The sequence below is a fragment of the Tympanuchus pallidicinctus genome, unplaced genomic scaffold (assembly GCF_026119805.1).
Source record: "Tympanuchus pallidicinctus isolate F22 unplaced genomic scaffold, pur_lepc_1.0 scaffold15, whole genome shotgun sequence".
In the NCBI taxonomy this organism is placed as follows: Eukaryota; Metazoa; Chordata; class Aves; order Galliformes; family Phasianidae; genus Tympanuchus; species Tympanuchus pallidicinctus.
In genome coordinates, this window is record NW_026294669.1 from 24,890,342 (window position 1) to 24,914,334 (window position 23,993).

The 23,993-nt window shown below is 44.9% G+C and overlaps 1 protein-coding gene across 6 annotated transcripts in view; it reads right to left on the reverse strand.

Annotated features, from left to right (window-relative positions):
* The window catches only part of KLF7 (KLF transcription factor 7), a 59,515-nt gene that overhangs the window by 23,675 nt on the left and 11,847 nt on the right, over nt 1-23,993 (reverse strand). For 5 of the 6 annotated variants that reach the window (XR_008204769.1, XR_008204770.1, XR_008204767.1 and 2 more), the window contains exon 2: nt 6,342-6,954. Coding sequence is in view for 2 of the 6 variants with exons in the window: in XM_052675623.1 (XP_052531583.1) it covers nt 6,342-6,954 (613 nt within the window). In the remaining 4 variants the exon portion in view is untranslated. The remainder of the gene's footprint in view (nt 1-6,341; nt 6,955-23,993) is intronic. The other variant, XM_052675624.1, reaches the window with a different exon arrangement.

Genomic DNA, 23,993 nt, shown 5'->3' on the forward strand with positions numbered 1-23,993 from the left:
AATACGCCCTTCTAGTGCTCTAATGGTCACTTAAGGTCGTCATAAAAAACTAGAATGACATTGCAAAATTGCCCAACTAATCTATTAAGTTCTCTCCGTTGGTGATAGGAGTGAGTCCAGGCGTATCGGAGCCCAGAGATCTGCAGGTAAAGAAAGTCCTGTGCAGCATTTTGTCCTCTCCTTTCCAAAAGGGCTGCACACGTCTTTAAAACTCCCCCCACTCAAAATTCTTGTTTCGTATTTATTTCAGCCTACAGCTGTACACTACCATTTCCTGCTTGACATTTGGTAACCAACTGGCTTTTGACAGTGGTGTTAGACAACAGTGTTCTGAAGACACAAACACACTTTCTCCTGAAATCCAGCAAAACTGAAATAGACAATTTTATACATGAAATCTGCCCTTCAGGCTGCATCGTATGCTTGTCCTTCACCTACCTTCAAACACATTTTTCAGACTACACTGTGGTGCTATACCACGTGCACCATCTGCTCACCTGAGGTGGTACTCTGAGCCACATCCTCCATCCCCTTTGCTAGGTGACTCCGAGGGGTTCAAGGATGGATGGATGTGAGCAATACACCGGGTGACAAATGAGCAATGGCCTGCTGTAGCATTCAGAGGCACCTGCACTATCCCTCCCACTGCTGCTGACAGACAGCAAGCATCACTTTCTAGGTCTCCCTTGTACCAAAAGTCATCTCATATGGCAAACAATAGCTATGTCTATTTTCAAGCCCCAATATTAAGACCATCTCCCTACCTGTGCTACTGAATTGGCCAATGATGGAGCAGAAACACAGGACTGGAGATTCTGGTAACAGCAACCAAGCAATTGAACAACATGGGTGTGTTAAATGCCAAGGGCTGCTTTTGGCAGGGCCTCTCCTGCTGTCTGTGTCACTCACAAAGCGCATTGTCTCAGCCTGAGCTCTCACTGTAATAACAAAATGAGGATCTGGCCCAGTACAGTGAAATCATAAGACTTCCCTCTAATCTTGCCAAATGGTTAAATGGCTTCAAAAAGAAAAAGGTTTTAAAGAGCTCATGATCAGGTTGGGCTTCTTTTAATCAGCTTTAATTAGATTAAATTAAAAAAGAAAACAGAACTAACAAAACACATCTTTCCAAATTGGCAATGCATCTATACCTCAGAACAAACCCAGGCATGAATGAAGGTCTTCCTCACACACCCCTCCTGCCTCGGTTCCCTTGCTCTTGTTTCCAGCAGCACATTCATCCACTACTTCAGCTGCTGCCATGGGAGTTTCCTCCGTGTCCCTTTGCCATGTCCCAGCCCCGCATGCAGAGCTGGGGAACTGTGGCAAAGCTGTGGATCTCTTGCTGTACACCAAAAATTCCCGGGCCCTGGCTATTAGTCCTCCTGCTCTAGATATACTCTTCTCCCAATCGTTTTTCCCTTACTCATTATTCAGAAGCTTGCATTCTGCAGAACTAGTGCTTTGTGTGGCCACTTGTATTCTCTTTCTCATCCTTGGCCCTCTGTTCACCAGAGCCACCTCATCAGCACAACACAGCACTGCAGCTTCCATCCATGGATTATCACTGATGCATAGAGTCTTCATATTCTCTATTATTCTTTCACTTCAAATTAATCTTCTTCATTTATCATCCAGCCTTCCCACCTCAATTCTTTCATTTCCGAATTCTTGACACTTCCACTTCTAGCCCCAGCAATGTTGGAAAACTCTTCTCTGTCATTTTAAATCCCACCTTAAAATCCTTCCTTTCTTTAATGCTCTAATACTCTTGTGTACCTCTTGTCTTTTTCTTTCAAACATAGTAATGTGTTTTCCTGCACGGTGGATTTATTTGTTTTGCTTACTCTCACCCAGCACTTTGGATCAAAGAACTGCATAATTTAAAATAAGATGTCATGACAACGTGAAGTAAACTCCACTTAAATAAGAGCTATCTTAAGACAGTATGTAGACTACTACTATCTGTTTATGTGGGCATCTCCTGCTTAAGAAACTTAAGTAAAGATGTGAGGTGGCAAACTTACGTTAATTGGAGTTAATTTGAGGCTATATCAGATATCCTGGTTTTAGGTGTGTAAACTAAAAAAAACTTAAAACCTGATCCTCACAAAATGCAAACCCCAGGATGCTCTGGGAGTCGCTCTTTATCATTACCACAATCTTCAGGATTTCCTGGTTAGATTATACATGATGCTTTATCTCTGGCCATAAAGCATCCATGTCCCCTCATACCTTCCCCTGTACATTATGGCAAGGAAAGCTGATGTGAGCTGTTTGGTCAGGAGATAGAAATCTCTTCCACAGGTCTTTGATCCAAGGGAATCAGCGACTTCCTCATGACTAATCTGTCCATAGGTCACAGGTCAGCTCCCCCTTAGACATATTTGCATCCAGATACTCACCAGCAATATCCTGTTTTCTAATTTAGGAAGTACTGATGACTACACATTTTCTTTGGCTCACGCTAATTCCCTTCCTCTCTGTTCTCCATTATGTTGGCAATTCATCTCCATGCCTGTGTGAAGACTGGACTAGAATTCCTGTCTCTTAAAGGAGACACTGATGTCTGCTCTATGAATAAGTGTGAGAGAATGTGTTAGAGCTGGGTTACAGTGCCAGCCCCAGTGGCTTCTTTGCTAGGCTTTTTTTTCCTTCATCCCCATGCTGGCAGCACAGCCTTTCCAATCCTACCGCTCCTGTTTACAAGCACAGCCACCACTTCACCCCGGCATGACCTCTTTGCTGCCCTCTGACAGACAGGCAGACAGTCCTGACACTGTTCCTAGCTCCTTTACACATCCTTCACTTTAGGTGCTCTAGACTTCTTCGAATCCAATCGAATGTTTTGATTTCCCATTTCACCCAGACAATGTTTCCCCTTTCCCTTCCAGATTAAATTCTCTCCCAGAAAGATAATTGTTTCTCCCTCTCCAAAGGTCACTGAGAAGTTGTTTTCATAACCAGTTCAACCATTGATGGGCCTTACAGAACTGTCCTAATTTCTGAATGGATGAGATACAGGAGTACAACTAGAGAGGCTTGCACAGCACCACAAGCAATGTGGGATCTGACTGTCTCGGCTCTCCAGTGAAGCGAAGCCGCAGAAGCCGGGTTCCTACCCAGCGAGCTGCTATCAGTTTGCACTGCCTCCAGCCCCGTCTGGCTCATCCTGCTGTGAGGAAGGCCAGCCAGCCTCTGTCTGGTCAGCATTACGTATGAACGAAAGGAATGCAACCTCCTTCCGCTGCCTTCCACCCCGCAGCTCCCCGGCCTGTGGCTTTCTTGTTTTCATGCGTGGCAGTAAATCCCTTTCATCCAGCAAGTAGACAGTGCACATGCAAGTTGTGTGACCAGCCCACATCTGCCTCCCTGCCCCACACTGAGAGCTTTTTGTCTGTCGGAGCGCTCATGCCCACTTGCAAAGAGCCCACACTGGCAGACTGTTCCCTCCTGACATACTAACAAGCTACCAGCCAAAGGAAAGTATCTTGCAATCATTTCAGACCCCCTGGCTCAGCCACTAACTAAGCCTAGTGGCTACTAGCTGTTGGCACTGCTGGGTGCATTCAAAACTCACAGGACACACGGCTCGCCGGCCACAAAAAAACAAAGCACTGATGGAGAACAGGGCTGCTTGTCCCCATTGCCGAAGGCGCGCATGGGAAAGGAAGCAGCCCTGCCATTTACAGTTCAATCCCAAATTTCCACAGCTAGCCCCCTCTGTACCTCTCTTCTACAGGAAGCTCCAGAGCTCCCTGTGAGGTAACCCCACTGCAGAGGTCAGAGTAAAAAGACGTAATGTCTTGACTATGCCATTCTGATTGCTGTTAGTGATATCAAAGGAACAGAGCACTGAAACGGGACAAAGGGATCTAAATGACTTTGTGCTTGGACCCAAATAAGCTAGTTACGTAGTCCTATCACACGACTCCCCAGCATTTACTCAGATTGCTCAGATACTTTGAACTTTCCTCTGTGTGCAATGGGAGTCAGGTTCCTATCAGCTCCCAACACCTGTAGCAAAGAGTTTAACAACGACGATGCATCAAGTCCATGCTGCAAAATCAAACCATGTTTTCTACACAGCTGTGGACAGCTGGGATGTAAATGAGTATAGGATGCTTATTTGGCTGCAAAGAGGAGGGCTCCTCCTCTGGATTTCTGTCTTGCCTCTCTTCTACTACTTTCCTGTTTTTCCTTAACAACCTTTGCTGCCTCTCTTGAACTTAGTGGATGAAATCAAGAACAACTCCACATACCAGTAAATAGTTTACAGACTGGCTAAACTCATGGTTTAACCAGCAAGCTTAGGCAGAGAGCAGAACCCACTATGTGAAGTGATGGGTGCTGTATCCACATAGGGCAGTGCCTTCATCCCAATATAGGTCTCCCCCATCAGCTGGCAAATGGACTTGCCCATACCATGCTGAGTACTGCTGTGGATGGATGGACACAGACACAACAATGGCACTGTGTGCAGTCTAAGGCTATTCTATGAAAGTATCATGACGTTAGTGAGAAATGTTTCTTATCATGGAATAACTGTAAAGCACAAGACATGACATGTTGATGTTAGCCAGGGGAAGGACACAAAATTTGACCAGACCTAAGGATGGGTTCAAAAGCATGCAAAATCTTGTGTGATTTTGACATCAAAGGGTGGAGGTCTTGCAAGAGTGGCTAACAGTTTTCTCAGGATTCTTTGTCCCCATTGCCACCTGCTGGGTGATAAGAACATAGAAATTCCACAAGTTTATCCACCTAGGTGAACATCCTTGGCTAACTTCAGGAACAGCCGTGTAAGACTGTCACTTGCAGCTTGAAGAGGAACGCAGGGGCCACATCTGAACAGACAGGTTATCGTGCCAAACGTATGCCAGGAAGGATAGATGTGCCCTTGGCTCACAGGGAGGCTTCCTCTGGGACATCCACCTGGGCAGCCCTGGTGGAGCCTGTGTCTCTGTGGTTACCCTCACAGCAGCACTGGCAGCACAAGGAGCCTCCTGATTGTACCACTGCAGGTTTTAAAATGAAAGCACTATTTTCACTGGCTTTGAAATCACAGAATTGCAAGAGAGGTCACTCCTGGTAAGGTGGCTATCTCCAGTAAAAGCACTAGAAAGCACATATTAAAAGATCAAAAACAATGCCTTTATGTCTTAATATGATTTATACTTCAGACCATGTAACTTTTACAGTGCTGCCTAGTACATGATGGATGCAGCTCTCTTAACAGCCGACACATTTGTTTGATTTACTGCACCGGTCCAACATGTTATTTTCTACCTTGCAAGAACCACCTCGCTTCTAGGAATCTGCGTGCATGATAAGATCGTGAATTAAATGTGCAGTTATTGTAGGAGACCACACATTTTACAGTAAAATTGAGAAAACTGATTACAGCAATCCCTCTGGAAACAAGAATAATCACATGATAAGATAGTGCTAATGGGAATTTATCATCTCACATGTGAGACTTAGAACAAAGCAGCAACGCTAGCAAGCTGCACGGCTATTACTGCCAGTGAATGCCAGCCGAAAAGCTACTGGGGACTGTGAACAAACGACAGGAGAGGAGGGATGCTGAACAGCCAAACTGAAGCCAATTTGCTATGCTTCAAGACACTAACACAGTAAAGCTTATATGCATCATTAATCAATACTATCCAAAATAACTGCCTGGTATCTTTCCATACATCCTATTCCCTCTCTATCTACTACTCCATCCAAACTCCATGCATTTCTCCCATTTGTTCTCACTGTATTTCTTCACTAGTGTAGCCCAAAATAGTGAGATCTCAAGGGTACGGCATCTGTGTATGCACACATCTGCATCTACACAAGCTTCCTCTCACACAAACATTATTCCTAAACTGCATATCTCAAAACTGAAATATGCTTTTTCCTTTCTCCTACACAAAAAGCAGCAAAAACCTACCCACAGTATTTTCCATTTGAAGCAATTAACACTTGACTAAAATTAACATTTTTAAAGCTGTCTTGGGAAACTGAATGCAGAAAACCGAAATTGGCATGCCCACAGTTCTACAATAAATGATACATCTTCCACCCTTTAAGTATCCTAAAATTACTCTCCATCAAGCCCCATAAGGCACATGAAAACTCAATGCATTGATGGTAGACCACGAATTCCTCCATTCTGTTGAAAAGAGGAGATATTTGCTGGCCTGCCATAATTTTCCATTGCCCTGTTTCATAGATAGAGGCTTGGACTTTTCAGAAGAGATTTTTTTTCTCTTTTCTAAATGAAAATGAAAGGAGATGGTTACGGTTAGGTGGCAGGAGGACAAGATGAAAGAAGCATCCTACACAAGTACCTGTATGAGTCCTCTGGTGAGCCTTTAAGTGGGAGCTCTTTGTATAAACCTTCCGGCACCCATTAAATTGACAGCGGTGAACCCTCTTCTTGTTTTCTGGAGATGCTTCCAGTCCTGGTCCTCCTTGTTCACTGTCACTTTGCCCGCTCTTTATTGTCCCCGCGGTTGCTGCCGCTACACTCACTTTCATGGAGCTGAGGGAAGATTTCTTGGCCACCAATTTCAAAGTCACTGTGCCATCCACCGCCGAGAGAGTCTGTGAGGTTTTTACGAGGTGGCGGCTGAGCTCCGGAGAGGAAGGGGGTGTTAATGAGGTTACTGCATTGAGTTGGGCCTGGTTAACGGCCGTGTAGCTTTCTGTGGAAGAGCTGGTGGGCTGCAAGCTGAGGCACGTCTCAGACAGCAGCTTGTCCCGTGAGAGGATAATGTCCATGTTGGCGCTTTTGTCACACATACTTGTCTCCACCGGCAAAAGAATGGGATCCAGCCGTCGGATACTGTCCTCTGCATCTGGAGCTGAGGAGGCATGAAGGAAGCAGTCCAAGTCCTCACCAAAGCTCTCAGAGATCTTCCGTGGTTCAGTCTGAAGGTATCGCTCCAACTCGAGGCATGTCTGCAGGAGGGGAAGGCAGGGAAAGAAATTGCTATTAGAGAGAGATCACAGCACAGCTCCCACCGAGGGCAGGGGAACAGCATGGCCCAGAGCCATTTAGAGACAGCACTCATGTGCAGCAGCCCCTCCTTAAAAGACGGCTGATTTTGGGAGGCATGGGGATTTGGTACTTGTTTGAAACTGCTCGGACAGAGGGCATGGGAATATCTCTGTATGGTAGAGGATATTATGGTAATGTAGGCAATAACTGGAAAGCATCCACTAAATTTTAATGGAAATCTGCACACAGCCGCATTTCAAATGTAATCTGGCAAACAATCACCTCTACATGAAACATTCAAACTGCCCAATCTCCTGGTGCACACAAAAAGTCACCTCTCCAGCAAATTCCTTCCTCTTTCTTCACACACATTACGTTTTACTACAAACTTAACTCTGCATTGTTGGCTGAGGCCCAATCTTCTCCTAAAATGGCATAAATCTTAAGTAAATCATTTTAAGATAGAAAGAGGAGACAAAGAAAATCCCCCAGTAACAGCATAGCTTGTTTGAAGGGGCTGAGAGAAGATGAAGATGTGACAAGAAAGTGGGGACCTAGCGCCTCTTTTAGAGGGTTTTTGTCACATCTGAACAAGGAGACCTCCTGAATACAGAACACCACATTTACACACAAGGACATGCACACAGCATCTTGAAAAGTAGGTGAAGATGCAGGCAGAGATGCTGCCGCATAAAAATGTGTTCCTACATCTCCGTAGCAGTGATTATAGCATGAGGATGGGGTGAACCTACTACTTGAATGTAGCTTGTATGAGCTGCCCTAAGCTAGCAATAGCACCAATAAAGCCTCCAGGCACCATCATGCTGCCAGTGTTCTCCAAAACCAACATTATAGACTTTTATTATTTATAGAAAGCCGTTATCTGTAGTTTTGGGAGCTTTTAATGGAGTTTATTAGTGTTGTTTTTCATTTCTTGCTGCCTGAAAGGATAGTTGGTTTAATACCTTCACTGAAATTTTACAGGACTTAAAATAACATACATACCAACAGAGATATTTTTTTGAAACTTTTAAAAACTACTCCTGAGGGAACACTTTAAAGATATAAAGAAAGGGATTTTTAGGCAGAAATATTCAGTGCAGCTTAATGGAGCTAATGGTCCAACTACATCTCAACCTGGAAGCCCAACATCTGATTAAGAAACAAAAGCTTCCTACCACTAGAGATGAGACAGAGACTCCTGTCTTTTGAGTACAAACCTCAATAGGAGCACAAAAAGGCTCCATTCACAGCTTCCTGGGAGCTAACATCTAACTCAGGATTATTACTTTCAGTGTAGCCTGGAAGCAACACTACTGTTTGCAGATACAAATTGGTGAGATGACATCCAGAGTTTCTGAATTTAAAAAAAGATTCTGTCAGACAGTTATCTATTTAATTATTTAATATACCTGGTCATAGATTTGAGCTGTAGAGATGGACTTGGCAAAAACCAAAAAAAATGGCATTTATGCAAGCGAGAAGTGCTGTACTTCAGTGGAGTCACATGAGACTGTGTATGCAATGTGTCTGGACTTACTAGTCAGCAATCTTGCCTTAAGCAAACCACCAAATGATCAAGTTGCTCAAACTTAGCAGGGGGCCTCACTTCTTTGTCTACCATAAAAGGGATCTCTGAAGAACTGTTTTTGCCAAATCCCTAGAAGATGAAGTTGGTAACTTTTTGGGCTCCTGACACTCAGCAAGCAGAAGTTCAACCAGTGTGCCCTCCCAGAATTACCTGAAAACTGGCATCCGCGACCTGCAGCCCACAGCTTGGGCATTCTGCTGCCTTCTGCTCTGGGTTAACACTAAACTGCTGCACTGCCCTAGGAAACCAACGGGCTGCAACAACCACCTATCCTCTTTTCTTCCAGCAGTGATTTCAATGGACAACAGCAGACAAAAGCTGAAGCCAGATCATCAGAAGCCTGCTGCTCCACCTCCTAAACAGAATGAGACTGAGGAACAATGATATGGACACTAACTAACTCAGTGCAAGCTCAACATTCAGGACTTAGGGGATTCCCTTTGGGGGCAGCCAGCTCATTTCTCCAACAGCCTTGCTCCAAGCATCACGAGAAACCATTCATTTGTGCGCTCTGCTCTCACCACTGCTCCTTCAGCTGGATTTTTGGATTGGTTCCTATTTCCTGCTGCAACAATGTGACTTGGCCCTGTACATCCGCTGGGCTGCCCCTGAGGCTACCCTACTTCCTGAGCACAGCAGAAAGTTGGAAATGATGGGAATCAGCAATAAGCTTCACAGCGAGGTGTCACAGCATCTGCTTCTGCTGCAACCTAACCTTGCTGCCTTGTGTGACAGCTGAACCTTTTCACCTTGAACACACCTTAACTTGGGGCCAAGGACTTCCCCTGAGGGACAGGGGCAGGGGAGAAGGCTTTCAGCTTTCACTCAGGAGTGCCCTGTTCCGAAGGTCCATCTGATCTCATTCCTGAGGACAGCCCCTATGCTGTCCCTGTGGCACCAGCACCTACTGACCCTGCTCACTCTTCTCCCCCTGGAAAGCAGACACTTTGGTACCAGCAATGAGGGAAGCCATACTGGGGCTGCTCACAGTAACAATGGAGAGCTGCTCTTGTGGACACAAAAAGCCTACTTAACATGCAGTTCTGGGACTGGAGAATGGCCATAGGTGGGGATCTGACCTCTCCATAGATGAATTAAGGGATTTGGGGGTAGCTTTCCAAGTGAACCTCACAGTTCTCCAGGATTGATCCCACACACAAAACAAAAGAAGTGATGCTTTTTAACTCTCCACATCATGTAATTTGGGCTTTCTGTCTCACTTAGCCTTAATCCAGTGGGGCAGAAATAGATCGGGGACCTAATAAATAGAAGGCTTCCAAAGTAAAATAAAAACATAATCAGAAATTAGGGATAGAAGTGGGGGAAAAAAAAGGAGGAGGCTGGGACTAAAAGCCATTAAATGTGACAACAGTGGCAGGAGACTTCAATTGCCAAGACCAGAAAGCTGCACGTTGGTTCTGGGGCCCATGGGTGCAAGCAGAAGGTGCTGCTCCTTTAAGGCGCCACTAGCCCAGCGATAACAATAGTAGGCCTGACAGTTTTTTTAGCTTCACCATTAATTTTCCATAAAGAGCAGTTTCTCGATGAGCCCTTTTCAGGCAAAGCCTGATGCTTCAGAAACCTGTAATTATTCTTGGCTCCCCCCTCCCGCAGCCATTGCACCTGTGCCATTTCAAGACACCAGCTGGTCATGCCTTGCCTTCTGCCTCAGAAATCCAAAACCAGTGGATCAAGCCCATCTCCCCATAGAGAGGGAAAAAAACAACTCAAAGGAAAAGAAACAATATAATGAAGCCCCTCCCTCCCTCCCTCCCTCCCGCTCCCCTCAGTCCCTCCACCAAGTCAACAAGGGGAAGCTGAGCAGCGCTGAGCCGGAGGATCTCCATCTCATCTGCATGGCAGACAAAGCCCGAGGAGAGCTCAGGCCGCAGCCTTGCGGCAGCCCGGTCAGCTCCTACCTGCTGTCGAGGCAGGGCTCGGCCTGCAGAACAAAGCTTCCTCCCCCATATGCACTCCCTGGCATGTGCCAAGTACCTTATGTGACCTTCCCCTCGCTCGGGCCCAAATTGCCTGGGGAGTGGCAAGCAGCGTTTTGAATGCAGCCTGGTTTTTTCACTCCTGCCCCAGCAAGGCTTAGCATTTTTAGGCCGTGTAAGCTTAACCCCTTGTCTTGAGCTCTGAGCTGGTGAAGCCACTTGGGCTGAGACCGCCAGCCTTAGGGACCTTCAAAAGCAGAAGCATAGTTCTTCCACCTCCACTCCCACAAAGTTACTTGCCGACAAGTGCAGCAAAACCTAACAATTCTGTGTGAGAGCAGCAGGACACTGACAAATACCCAGAGACATGAGCCTACACGGCTAGATTCAGGCACTGGTGAAATCTACTGCTTCCACTTCCACCACCAGCCTGAGAGGACAGTGTTCCAGAGTTACGTGAGACGAGAGCAAGCTGCTCCTGTCGTCACTGCCAGTTCTGCTGGATGTCTGGATTCTCAACACGTACTCATGCAAGAGATGGGGAGATTGCCCTAATAGATGTAATACTTCACATGTGTGAACTAAGCCTTCCTACACTGTAGGTTGCTACACAGCAAGTAATCTGATGGGTATTAAACTTTCTTACCTGGTGCCTGTAGGATTAGTTGCAATAAAGGCTTCAAAACTGTAATGGGAAGAGGAAGATGTTTCCCTTCAGGGACATAAGAAGATCAGTAAGACTGTTGACTGCTGTCAAATGGTTTTTGCAGGGTAAGGATAAAAAGTGACCCAGCTACTTCAACCCACCTGCCCTGACTAACAAGGGTCATTCGCTTTGCCCCTTGCTCCTCAGTTCAGCCAGTTACAATAAACGTTGATTAATAGCTGAGAAATAATAAGATATGACTTTGGTAAACTCCAGATACTTGCAGAAAGCCAGTGAGTAAAGGACGATCATCTGGCACATGCACATTCCCCACAAAAACTCAGCCTGATTTCTTAATTTTGGATTCAATTACAAAAAGATTCAGTTTCCCAACAGAGGTACATTTTCATCACCTACAAACAATGATGGGTGTTTCCTGACTACACTCTGGTAAGCTGTGACATCTCTTTGTTCCCCACGCCATACCACCTTCTCAGCAGAGCAGCAGAATACACCACAAAGGACCACGTCCTTCTGGCAGTACAAGACAACCACTGTAGTGCTGCTCTGTGCCTGGCAAGGACCTACTTCTTACAGAACGCAGTGGAGAAGAAACACACACATGCTCTGAGAGTGGAGATGTGACACGTACCATTTTCAGCAGAGTTTAGCACTCACCTAACAGCAGCCAGCAGAAAGCCTTTACAGTATTCAAGCTCCTGTGTGTTTTGTACAGCTAAAGACAGGACAACACGGTGACAGTGAAGTTCAGCCAAGGATAAAACAAAAGCCCAAACACTTCAAATGATTTGAGGCCAGTTGGGGAAGACACCTAATCAACATGTTCAGTGGGTTCCTCTGTTTTGTTGATGCTGAAGTATTTTATAACATCTTGATTCTGAATTTTTCTAGCAGATTATGGGAAGTCCTCATCTGGAAGTGCTAGTTAATTCTAAGTGCCATTTTACTGCAGATAAAATGGGACATCAAGCACCGATCTTGGAAGCTGTCCAAAACCTAATTAAGAAGTTGGATACTTAGATCAGGCTGTGACAGAGAATGAAAATGTCAAATGTGGTTGACAAGCAGGTCTGATCTACCAGCTCTGTTTACAGTACTTGAAAGGATTCTCTTTGCAGCAAATCTTTATTGGTGCGAAGCAGAATTATATATGCAGTAGCTAAGGTCAAATGCCATCCTCCATTGTGATCTCACCACTATCCACTGGCACATAAAAAATGGATCTCATTTGTAACATGAAAAAATTACAGACATGTCAAGACTGCAACAGAAGAGAAAACATCCTCAACCTGAAAGCATCCCAAAAAAATAATTCCAGGGTGAGGGTTACCATGGCTCAGACCAAGCTATCACAGCTTGCTTCCAGGTCCAGTGCCTGGTGTCAGTATGTCGTTCACCAGAAAAGTAAAAGCTTCCAGCTGCAGTGGCACTTGCATTTTGGTTCCTGGATATTGAACGGAATGCTGTGAGACAGCTCTGAATTAAGAGGAGTAAGAGGTCGAAAATTTACCTGCCTTTCCTGGAATGTCATGTTATTTTTCCCTTTAACCCTAAAGCAAGTTTTGAAAGCTCCATCTTCTCCCTGCCACCAAAAGCCTTCATTACTTCCTGAACAACAACAAACCCCAATACTCTTGCCCATCTATTCCAAGGTTGCCGTCTATTTCCAGCCAGCTGCCAAAACCTCCAGCTTTTCCTCTTGGCAACCTTTACTGGGCAGTTGCTAGTTGTCAAAAGCTGCAGCACATCTGAAGCCCAACATTTGGGATGGCATAAAATTAACAGAATTTTAGTATTAAAGTAAGTAGTTCTGCTAAATACATTCAGCAAAATGGGAAAACTGCACTCTGAAATAGTGCACTATCCACTGAGTGGATAGTAAGAAAAGATTTCAGCTAGGCAATAGCAAATAGTTTCTATTTCAAAGACAAGAAAGGCAAAACTCCTAGCCATGTGCCAGCTCATCCTGCCCAGATGTTATACAGTTCCTTAAGAAAAAGACAGCTATACTTTTCAGGAACAGTAAGCCATTTGCAGACACCTAACTCGTGGCAAAATTCTGCATGCATTCTTAGCCCCCCTGTAAATATGAGGCAAATCCAAGTTAACTCTATGTCAACAAGCAGGCTTTTGCCAAGAGCAAAATCAGGCACACACATGGTCAGCAAAGATCAGCTGATTTACAAAGCCTTGTTTTCCTGTGGTAATTCCAGCGCATGCATGAGCTGCCAGGCCAGTCCACTCACAGAGGCTAAGTGCCTCTGCAGCCAGCAGTCTGGACTAGGCAAGTCTGTTAACTCTGTCATTTCTGTTGAATATTCTGCACAGAACCAAAGTCTCTGCAAATGTGTTCAAGATAATTATGACCTGTGTCCGTTTTTTCCCCCTGCTGTCAGCCCAAAGAGTGAACTCTTAAGGAAATGTATTTAGCCAAACCAGCCCATTTGCTATCATTCAGGCACAAAAACAGTCTCAGAGAATGTTTCCATACCACGACCCTGGCAGCTTTCTCCCCGCGTTCTTTTCACAGCGTTTTTCTTCTGACCATAAAAGATACTGAAGTCAGAAGCCTCAACGTCATTAAGCAAAGATACCATTTAATGTAAGAAGTCTGCAGATTTACTTAAGGAGCAGCACCACAACCTTCACATAAACAGAAGCCATCTCCCTGTTGCTCTGGGGCATGATGTAACCAGGATCAGCAAAGACTTTGGTCAGCCTCTAAAGCTGAAAGGAAAAAAAACACTTCTGCTATAAATTAGCAATTTGCACCAGCAGAAATGGGTAGTGAAACAAATGCCTCGAACAGAATAATCCACAAATCTAATCAAGAAGTCAAAATCAAGATTTGTTCCTCAATTAGCGATAATAAAATTAATCATATCAGTCAAATATTTTTGTAAAAGGACAAACCATATTTGTTCACTAAATATCTGTGGTATTTGGGCTCTAAGCATAGAGAGTTTCAGTGCACTAGTTGTGAGATACTGAACAAAGGACTGCAGATAAGCATGGCTGAATTTGATAGGCATCTAGATTAAAAAATGGATGAAAGAAATCTGTGAACACTGAACCAGGGCTTTGGAGAGCTTGTGTTGTTTTTCTGACTGTTTAATAATGATAGAAAAAATATCTGAAGCAGTCACAACAAAAAACAGCAGCAGTGTCAGCAAAGGATTAAGGACGGCCAAATGAAGAATTCAAAAGTGGAGGCAGCCCATTGTGCTAGTATCAAAATATGATAAAACCCATGTGTGCTTACACATCAGAGCACGCACTGTCTGCTGCCATGCAGTTCAGACCACAAGTAGCCATACAAAAGCCCTTTAAGCTATTATATATAGATATGTATAAATAATGCCTTTCAGAATCTTTCTGAAGAGATGACTTCTTTGTGTAACAGCCTTGCATGGCTCTGAGTAAGCTGGCTAGTGACCCTTGCTATGAACTTTCCTCCAAACTTCACTGAGTAGGTATTTAACCTGTTGCTGTCCCACTTGGAAGCAGCTTTAATTTATATATATAAATAGCAAAAAGGGACAATTAGCTTCTAGAAGTGCCTATTCTAGCTCCCACTGAAATCAAAGGATCAGGTTCAAAGCATGCCCCAGAGTGTGGTAAACTTCTCACAGGAAATGGATATGCTAAAGTAAATGCTGACGGCTGTGAAATGTACAAAGTAGAGCAATATTTTAGGTCTCGATCCTCAATTAAGATTCATCCCTACGAAGTACTGCTGTGGGGTTACAGAGCAGAACTGGATTCCTTGTAATTAGTCCGGATTGGATCATGAATGAAAAAAATGTACTAGCTAGAGATGTTTCATTAACATCCAGAGATAGCTTCACATTTCCTCATCAGCTGGCACTAATGTGTACACCGGCTGTGCTCTCATGGGCTCAGGCAACATATTTGCAAGCACAATTTTTCACAATTAACTAAAATCTTAAGAGGAGGTGTCATCAATACACTCGACATGTGGTACATTTCATAAGAGAGCATTCTGGGTTGTGAGGGCTGTGAGTCACCTCTGCTCTGACCTAAAAACATATGAAACAGGAGGATGTATAGCATTGAATTCCTAACCCAAAAATGTCCCGTTCCTCACCTTAAATTTGTATGACCAACATCCGTGTGCTGGGACTATTGCACCTACTCCACACACGATGCTCATTCACTGCCACATCTCACGGCTCAAAAAGACCTTTTGTACATTGCCTTTTGAATTGTTTTTGGCTGTGAGGAGGAAGAGGTGGGGACCTGTCTGGGAAACAGGAAGCAGGAGGAAGTAGAGGAATACGGAGTAGAATAAGGTCAGAACTAAAAAGAATAGAAGAGCATTTATACCATTTCTAAACCACAATAAACATACAGGACCAAAGTCTGCCTCAAGCCATGCAGGGAACAGAGTGCTGCTTGGCTGAAGTTTAAACTCTTATGTGAACACAGCAATGGTCTAATCACTCCTACAAAAGCCATTTGCTGCTTTTTTCTTTCTCCTTTTTTAAAAATCATTTGGGCAATTTGTTATCTTACAAGAGCAAGAAGATGCATGTGCTGCTGTGATAAATATGCCAGTCTGAGAACGGAAAAGAGAAGACAGCAGCCTCAGGTTTCACCATCACACTGAGAAAAAACTCAGTCCAGAAGCAAAGCGATGGGAAGCACAACCGGATCCTCAGCTGGGGTAAATCAGCACAGAGCAGCACTGATTTCATTGTTCCTGTTTACATCAGCCGAGGACCTTGCCAACACTCCAACTCCATGAAGTTCTGCTCTAAATTATCACCATTTAACTCTGGCTTACGTGAAGCAGAATTTGACATGTTCCTTGATGGCTGGAGATTGTTACTTTATATTACAAATCTTGTCTACTTTATTAGGAACAATGTGACCCAAATGGAAAAATTGGAAGAATTTAAAAACACCACATCCTGATGCTTGGATTGGCTTAATATGGGCCAGCAGTGTATTTGGAGGTACTCACTATCAGGTTACTGCCATGTCTATCCCAGGATTTTCATCACTGTACAGAAAAAGAAGAGCCTTCATGCATCCCACTGCAGGTAAACTTGCCTGTTACTCAACAGCAGGTGCTCTTTAAAGGATACCCCCTTGCTGCCAAGAATGTTTTCCCATTGTTTTTCCTTTCTGTGTTGCACTGCCAAAGCATTTATGCCAAAACATAAGCCATCAGGGATTCTGATCCAGCCTCAAATCTCACAGACGGTGCACTTGTGCTGCCACACGCCCCAGTAAAAGCAGCAGGGTCCTCTTTTTAAAGCAATTTGCTGGAGCACACTGGAAAAGAGCCTGCCAGAATTGGCCCAGCCACTCACCAGCAACACAGGCGCCTGCCCACGGGCACCTGAGGAGACCTGTGTCCCCAAAATGCCTTAGACCAAACATAAAGGAATCTGGCACATCCTTTTGTGGATACTACTGGCAAGTTGAGGTGTGCTGTCAGATCTAGACCGGGTAGTGCTTCCTCCCCATGAAAGAGATCTTCCCTGCATCAGTGTAGTTTGCAGCAGGCCGTACAGCTAGCAGCTGCTGCATAAGATGGACAGCTGGGAGATGCCACCAAGAGCCCTCCCATAACTGACTTAAGAAAGCTCAGCAGGTCCCATCACCAGCTGCCTGGAGCCAGAACACCTCTGTGAGCCAACTTACACAGGCACAGCTCTCATTCTGGCTTGTTCAGTCTGTTGATTGTGGACATCCACCCAGTTGTTACGGGTTTTAATACACTGCCATATGAAAGTGCTATTTCAGGACAAAGCTATTAATAGTAGTAACAGCCAGAAAATAGCCTAGAAGGAATGCAATGTCTTGGTATTCCTGGAAGATCTAACGATTTCCCAGCATCCAAGAGGCCAACATGGTCAATTCAAGATTTTTCTGTGCACAAGGGCCTTGCTCTTTTGTTAGAGGATCTAACTATGCAATAAGCCATCATGACATCCTCCACAGAAATGCCCAGTATGGATACCTGCCGAATGCCAGGTCTGCAGAGATTACAACACAAAGTCCCAGAGGGTGGTACTACATTACTGCAAGCAGAGGCTGAGTGCTCTGACGAAGCATCAGGAGATACTGACATTCTGCAGCAGCAGGTGAAAGAGGTGAAGGATGGGAGAGGACCTGATTAAGACCTGCTCAGAAAGCTGTCTGATACAAATATTTCCCAAAGCCTCTTCTTTCCAGGCTCTTCCCCCACTAGCATCCTCTCCTTCCTTGTTCCTTCACGCTGCATCTCCTCAGCAACATTTTACTTTGGCAGGAACCCTGTGGTTAAGGCAAGGCACTGCCCCTGGTCATGCTCTCTCTGCTGGCAACCTACTCTTTTTCTCCTGGCAAAGCGTCCCTGGAAACATTGGAGAATACTGTGCAAGACTGCCAGGCCCTGCCTCAAGTTTTTCCTGGCATTTGTCCCTCTCAGATTAATTGGGAAGGTTCCCAAATTAATTCCAGGTCCGTAAGGAGCACAACACTCGGCACCACCTTCTGAAGGTGAGGGCATCTCTGCTGACAATGCCGTAAGGCTTTCAGCATCCATTCTGCCTGCACCTTACTTACTGAGACCTTTGGCTTTCCAGAGCCATCCGTAAGTATCGTATTTGAGTAAACTGAATGAGATTTGACACTTTCTCCAACATTAGAAAGCCCTAATGATGTTGCTGGGAGTTAGAAGACAACACACTCACAGCACAGAGCCTTATTGAACCATCACACACATCTCCAGTTCACTACAAACATAAAGGGTTTGGTACAGGGTACTCTGGTCTCTCACCACCCTCCAGAACAGAAACAAACAAAACTCATTTACCAACAAGGAAAAGAGAAACAAACTGTGACTATTATAATCCCAACAGCAGACATGCTATTGGGTCTATTTCCAACTCAGACATTTTAAAAATTTAGTTCACCTTAAGAATCTTATTTTCCCTGATTTTCCTTTTCTATTTATTTAAGACTATATAGTACCTTCTACAATAAGTCTGCTTTTGTAGGGCAGCTGTATACTGCTCCTTCCCTCTATTGCCTTTTTGCAGTGAGATGGAAGTCTCTGCTATCATGGCCTGGAAGACTGTGGCCAGGCTCTCTCAGCTTGGTCTGTGGGAAGGGGAAGAGCAAGGACATGTTCTGTTGCTGAGGTACAACAGCTCTCCTGTTGCAGAAGTGGTGTCCCCTTCCTTGTGGCACAACCAACCCTCCCCATCATTTTGTTTATCATCAATATTGCTTAAGTCATTTTTAGTAGCCCTCACAGGCAGGGTCTGTTGCCAGCTATCATCATCCCAAACACTTTGAGAACTCTGTCACTCTGCTATGGTACAATCCCTGTAACAGATAAACACAAACATCATGTTCCCCCACGTACAAATTACAGCTTTCAGGAACTGCAATATTATTTTGGTTATAAACACACAAAGGTAACCTTTATGCTAGGCAAGGAGGAGTTGCACAAGAGACCACAGGCTGAGCCTCTGCCTCACAGGGAACGATGCTGGGAGCCTTTGCTGCTTCTCCTCCCACCGCTTCCCAGGCAGTTGCAATGATATCAGTGCTAAAGTGAGAGCCAAAATTCCTTGTGGTGGTAACTGGGGCTGCTGGAGGGATTTGCTTCAGTCCCACAGACCAGGAATGAGGATTCAGAAAGGGAGAGAAACAAGCTCAAAACACACTGTGTTAGCTATCAGTAACGCTACATGCTGGCACAGTTTGCACAACCAGGATGCAGTATTTCAAGCACTATTCATGACTTTTGCCATCGTGAGTCCCTCCAGAAGTCAAAAGTAGGCCTTTTCAACACGTGGACACATTCAGGAGGACAGCATGAGCACCTCAGTGATTGATGCCTTCCATCATGAGAGCAATGTTCAGAGGGAATTCATCCATTTTACATCTCTAACCCTTCCCATCAGACCACAGGTATCCTCAGTTCTGCAGATCTCCCATCAACACAGCACTGAGTGCACAACATGTGTCAGAAAACCATGAAGTCAGATTGACCCTGCAAGCTCCTGGGTGCTCCCTGAGGTGTTCCAGTCCTCCTCTGAAGATGCTAATGTGTCCCTGCCCCACCAGAAGTAATGAAGCACTCCTGGAATAAAAAAAACTGCATTAAAAGTCTACTTTACATGTGAGCAAAGAGCTTTCTTTCCCTCATACCATTTTTACTCATAAATATAATATCAAGGTGATTGTGTTCTCCTCAGCCTACTCAAAGTGTTCTGTAAGTAAAACCTGCAATTGGCAATTTATCAGATGAAAAAATAAAAGCCACATTTCGTTTTTCCCTACACTCAAAAATGACCACGTGCAGCCTCTGAAGCACACCAATCTTTTTAACAAGGTCATGAATATCAGCCTGGAGGCGGAGGCAGGGAACAAAACCACCCTGCACATGTTTTCCTTCTCTGCCGCATTCTTACTGATGTTTTGCTCACTTTCTAAGCAAAGAGGAAGCCTCTCCTGTTCCCGTAACTCTGTTTATTCACATTCCAGCAGCAGCGGTGCTTACAGCCACAAGGAGCTCTCCAAGGGCAGAGAATCCGATCTTGCTGCAACACATTTTGAAGCTTGAGACATGGCCAGTTCTGAGCAGCAATGAGGTGGAAGCCGTGAGAGCAGAAAAGAAAGGCAATGGGTGGTGGGACACCATGAAATCTTTTGAAAGCACCATTCTGTAGGCTAGGACAAAAAGCACAGCACACCCTTCGCCCAGTGAAAAGACTGGAAAATGCTCTTTAGGAGGCACAGCCTTAGGAGTCTGAACAAATCCCCCCAGATGTCCCTGGTGACAAAGAAGCCCAATTTGATCAATACAGCAGCATTATTAACACAGCGATGGCTTACACGCAGCTGGTCATACGTTCCTGCCTCTGCCGACTGTGGGGGAAGGGGTGCAAACTCGGCTGTGGTTCACAGGGGAAATGTCTCTCAAAATCATTACACTGCACAAAGAATCTCTTACCCATTTCCATGCAAGCTGCTTTTCTGGGAGAACTCCGCTTTGTCAGTATTGATCAAGCTCAGGTGGAAACCCACACATATTTTGTGCATTATGCGTTGGGTTGGTTTTGTTTTGTTTTTCAAAAAGAAATGTTACTTTAATTGCTTTAAGATTCCTATCTTCAGACTTTTCTTTGCAGCTATAAAAAGCCTTTTCTTCGTGGGCTGGGGACAGACATAAATGTAGGCAGTTAACAATAACGTGACTGCAGAGGGCGGGACTTTATGAATAGCAAATCTTGTAAAATATTATGGGGACTAGGGGCTGAGTTAAGTGTGTTTGGATTCAAACAAAAGGAATGGTAGTAGAAGGGTATACATCTCTACCACTGCCAAGCCCTGGTCAGAGTCGTAGCCCTTCTGTGTTTGGCTCTTCACAAAGAGAGTTTACAGACAGTCCTTGCAAGTAGCTCAGGAATTGGCAAGAGAATGGAAGGGGAGAAAAACACTTACAGCTCATCATCTGCTCAAGTGTGGCCAGCAAATCTGAGGATTCAGTACAAACGGGGCCCTGCGTGCACCACAAGCCAAGTGGGAGGAAGGGCATCACGCAGGCAGCAATGTGCGTGTGCACCATCCCAGGTGGTTTGTGAAGCAAAAAACACAACAGAGAACCTAAAAGAAAAAGCACCACAGAAATGATGCATCTATACCAGTTGTCTTTCTTCAGCATTCAGTTTGGACATGGTCAAAAAACAGGGAAAACAACAGACTTGTTTCTCCCCTCCACTGGGAAGAAATCCTGACACCTCTCTGACATAAAAACACAAAGACTATCAAAGCCAAAAACTGCACAAGGAAGGTAAAAGGCTGAACTTGAACTCACTATGGGTCTCTACACTGTATTTACCAAGATTTTCTTATCAGAAAAGTGTGGTGCTACTCCAGAGCTGCTGGCATAAAGCTCTCCCAGAAAGAGGTGCTGTACAAGTGTCTAGACAGACTAAAATTAAAAAGAACAAATTATATGACACTGCCCACTGTCTGCAAGCCAGGGCCAGATTCTCACAGGGAGGAGTAAATCACTAGAACTGTAATCATAGATAGTGGAGTTATCTTAATTTACACTAAGCAAGAATTTGGCCCAGAAAAACATTCCTGTCAAGTCTGCAGCCAAAAATTCCTCCGCTAGACCACATTCCACCAGCTAAACTGCCAGGGAAGACAATTGCAAAAAGAATTTAATTAAAATAGAGACCAGGGAACTGGTAGCCTTTTCTCCACTCTCAGCTTCCTCTTTGTGACAACTATTTGGGCACCCCAATTTCCCAGCCAGAAAAATGGGCACCTACATCTCCCTGCTCTCTACGGGCAGTGACTGAAGCATCCTATGTGTTCAAAGCTCAGTCATCATATCAAACAGACATCTGAACGCTCTAAAACCTGGGTCTTAGATGGAAGCATATGCATTTTGCTTTGCTGAAACAGCTCTGTCATTGCTCTTGGAAAATCTGAGTCTCAAAAAGGCAACTGTGAGAGGCTGTAGGTGTCAGTCCTCTGACTCACCAGGGTTCTGCTAGGGAATTTTACTGCCCCAGACCACACAAATCCACTGGCACAGTGGGTGAAGGAGAAAGTCCTTCCTTGGTCCCTGGTCCTGAAATACAGGTATGCACAAAGACCACTGCTTTTCCACTTTTCTTGTTCCTATTTTATCTCTGAACTTAAACTTTTGTATTGATCAGTATCTCAACAGAAAGCGGATTTTCTGCACACACTTCTTTTTTCAATTCCACCTGGAAGTCATTAAGTGGAATAATACACCAGGGATGTGGAGCAATGCAATCACGCCATCAGCTCATAAGGACGATGTCACATGGTGCCTAATTGCAGCAGGTCCTTTCTTCCCTTTTACTCCTTAATTTCCATTAAAACATTTGGCTTTTTACACGCTTGTCTGCGAGAACATCTGTGACAGCACACTGTGCAGAACCTACTTCTTTGCAGTCCTTGTGTTCTGCACAAACATTCCTAAATGGTGCTCTCCTCTGTACTGTCCGTGGAACGCTTGTGCTTGAGAAAGCTGCTAATTCCCAGGCAAGACCCTGTTTTGTACACCTTGCTACCTGCACTTCTAAGAGAACACAGTTACAGCCCCAGAGGCAGCTGAGCCTTATATATTAACATGTTATTTTGTATCCTCTCACACTTACTGGAAAAAAAAAAAAAAAAAAAGAAAGGAAAAAAAAAAAGAAAAAAAAAAAGAGGAGAAAGATCCCAGTTTTTGTGAACAGTTTTCATAGAAGCACAACCCAGAGAAAACCATCACAGCTCTGCAGCACACAAGCAGCTGTGATGCTCATTACTATCCAATGAGGCCCCACTGCTTTGTTACAAGCCCAGCAGACACTATGGGCTGAGCAGCATTCCTCCTGTGCAGGAAGGAAGGGGAATCACACATCCTCCAAAACATCAGGAAAATACTTCTTTGCAAGCCTCCTCTGCGAGCATCCTGAGCTGCCCCAAAGGAGCAGCAATGGCTAAAAGCAGCAAAGCGGACAAACAGACCAGGAAGGTCTCACGGCACTCAGTGCTTCCCTGCACCTCCAGCATGCCTCCTACTAGCAGCTTCCTCAAATCCTCCTTTATGGTGGCGCAGCCAGGATGTACCAGTCCTGCCTCTCTTGGGTCCAGTCCAGAACCCACTTGGATGCAAGGGAATTATTTCCATTGCTTCCAGCAGCCTTGGGACAAGGCCGAGCTGCCTGCCCAGCACTGACTCAGCAACAACGGCTGCAGAGAAGGTGGAAATGGTGCCCTTCTGTGTTGCAAGGACTGGAGCCACACAGTGAGCTGGTGGAAACACCAGGAAGGTTTCTTAGTGGCAGCCAGCACTCAGAAACATGTTCACAGCCTCACAGGGTGAGTCCAGGAAAATGTACTCTCCCACTGATGCCTTCCATGCTCCTCACACTGATGACAGCATCTTTCCTCTGCTGCAGGATCAGCATGAGGATGCTGCAGGTCCAACATGCTCTCCCATGGCCCCGTGGAGCCTCCTTGCCCCGGGCCACCAGCAGGGGCCACCTCCTAGGCACTGGGTGATGCTGGGACCCTGCCCACACCGCTCCCTTTGCTGAGGGGCAGGACAGAGGTGTGTCAGGTGTCACAGAAATTCAAGCAGCTTTTCTAAAGAGCCACGATCACAAAAACCAGTGACCTTCAGCTTTTGGCACACATACACTGTTTTCTGAACAAGGGGCAGCAATTCATGGCAGCCCTGCTCTTCCCATCACTACTAACCATGCAGTTTTCAAACCCATACCTCTATTTGTTTTTAGACTCTAAAACCACTGTCTGCTGTCAATAGCCACTCTGATCAGCTACCATCACATCCAATCATTAACACCATTTTGACTTCATCTACTTCAGATTTGATCTGTTTCATTAAGCAAACAAACAAAACTTGGCATTATTTTGTTGTTGTTTCCATTTACTCGATGGATTGCAGCCCCCACTATAAAAGACATCTTAATAAAAACAACCCGGAAAACTAAGGAAACTGATCAAAAGCTTCCACTGTGAAGAAAGCAGGGAAAAGGGCATAAAGAGTAAATGCTACAGTTTTGGGGGTTTTGTATGTTTGTTTGTTTGTTTGTTTTGTGATCCACCAGAGAGAGGGTGTATGTAAAGAAACACACACAGGGCAGGAAACAAATCCTTGAGACTGAATTTGGAGAAAGACAAATTAATGCATTTATAGAAGAAATAGCAACAGAGCACACACACACTAATTACAGAGCTAAGATCCAGTTGGGCTGAAAAGAGATCCTGAGCAGATAAGAC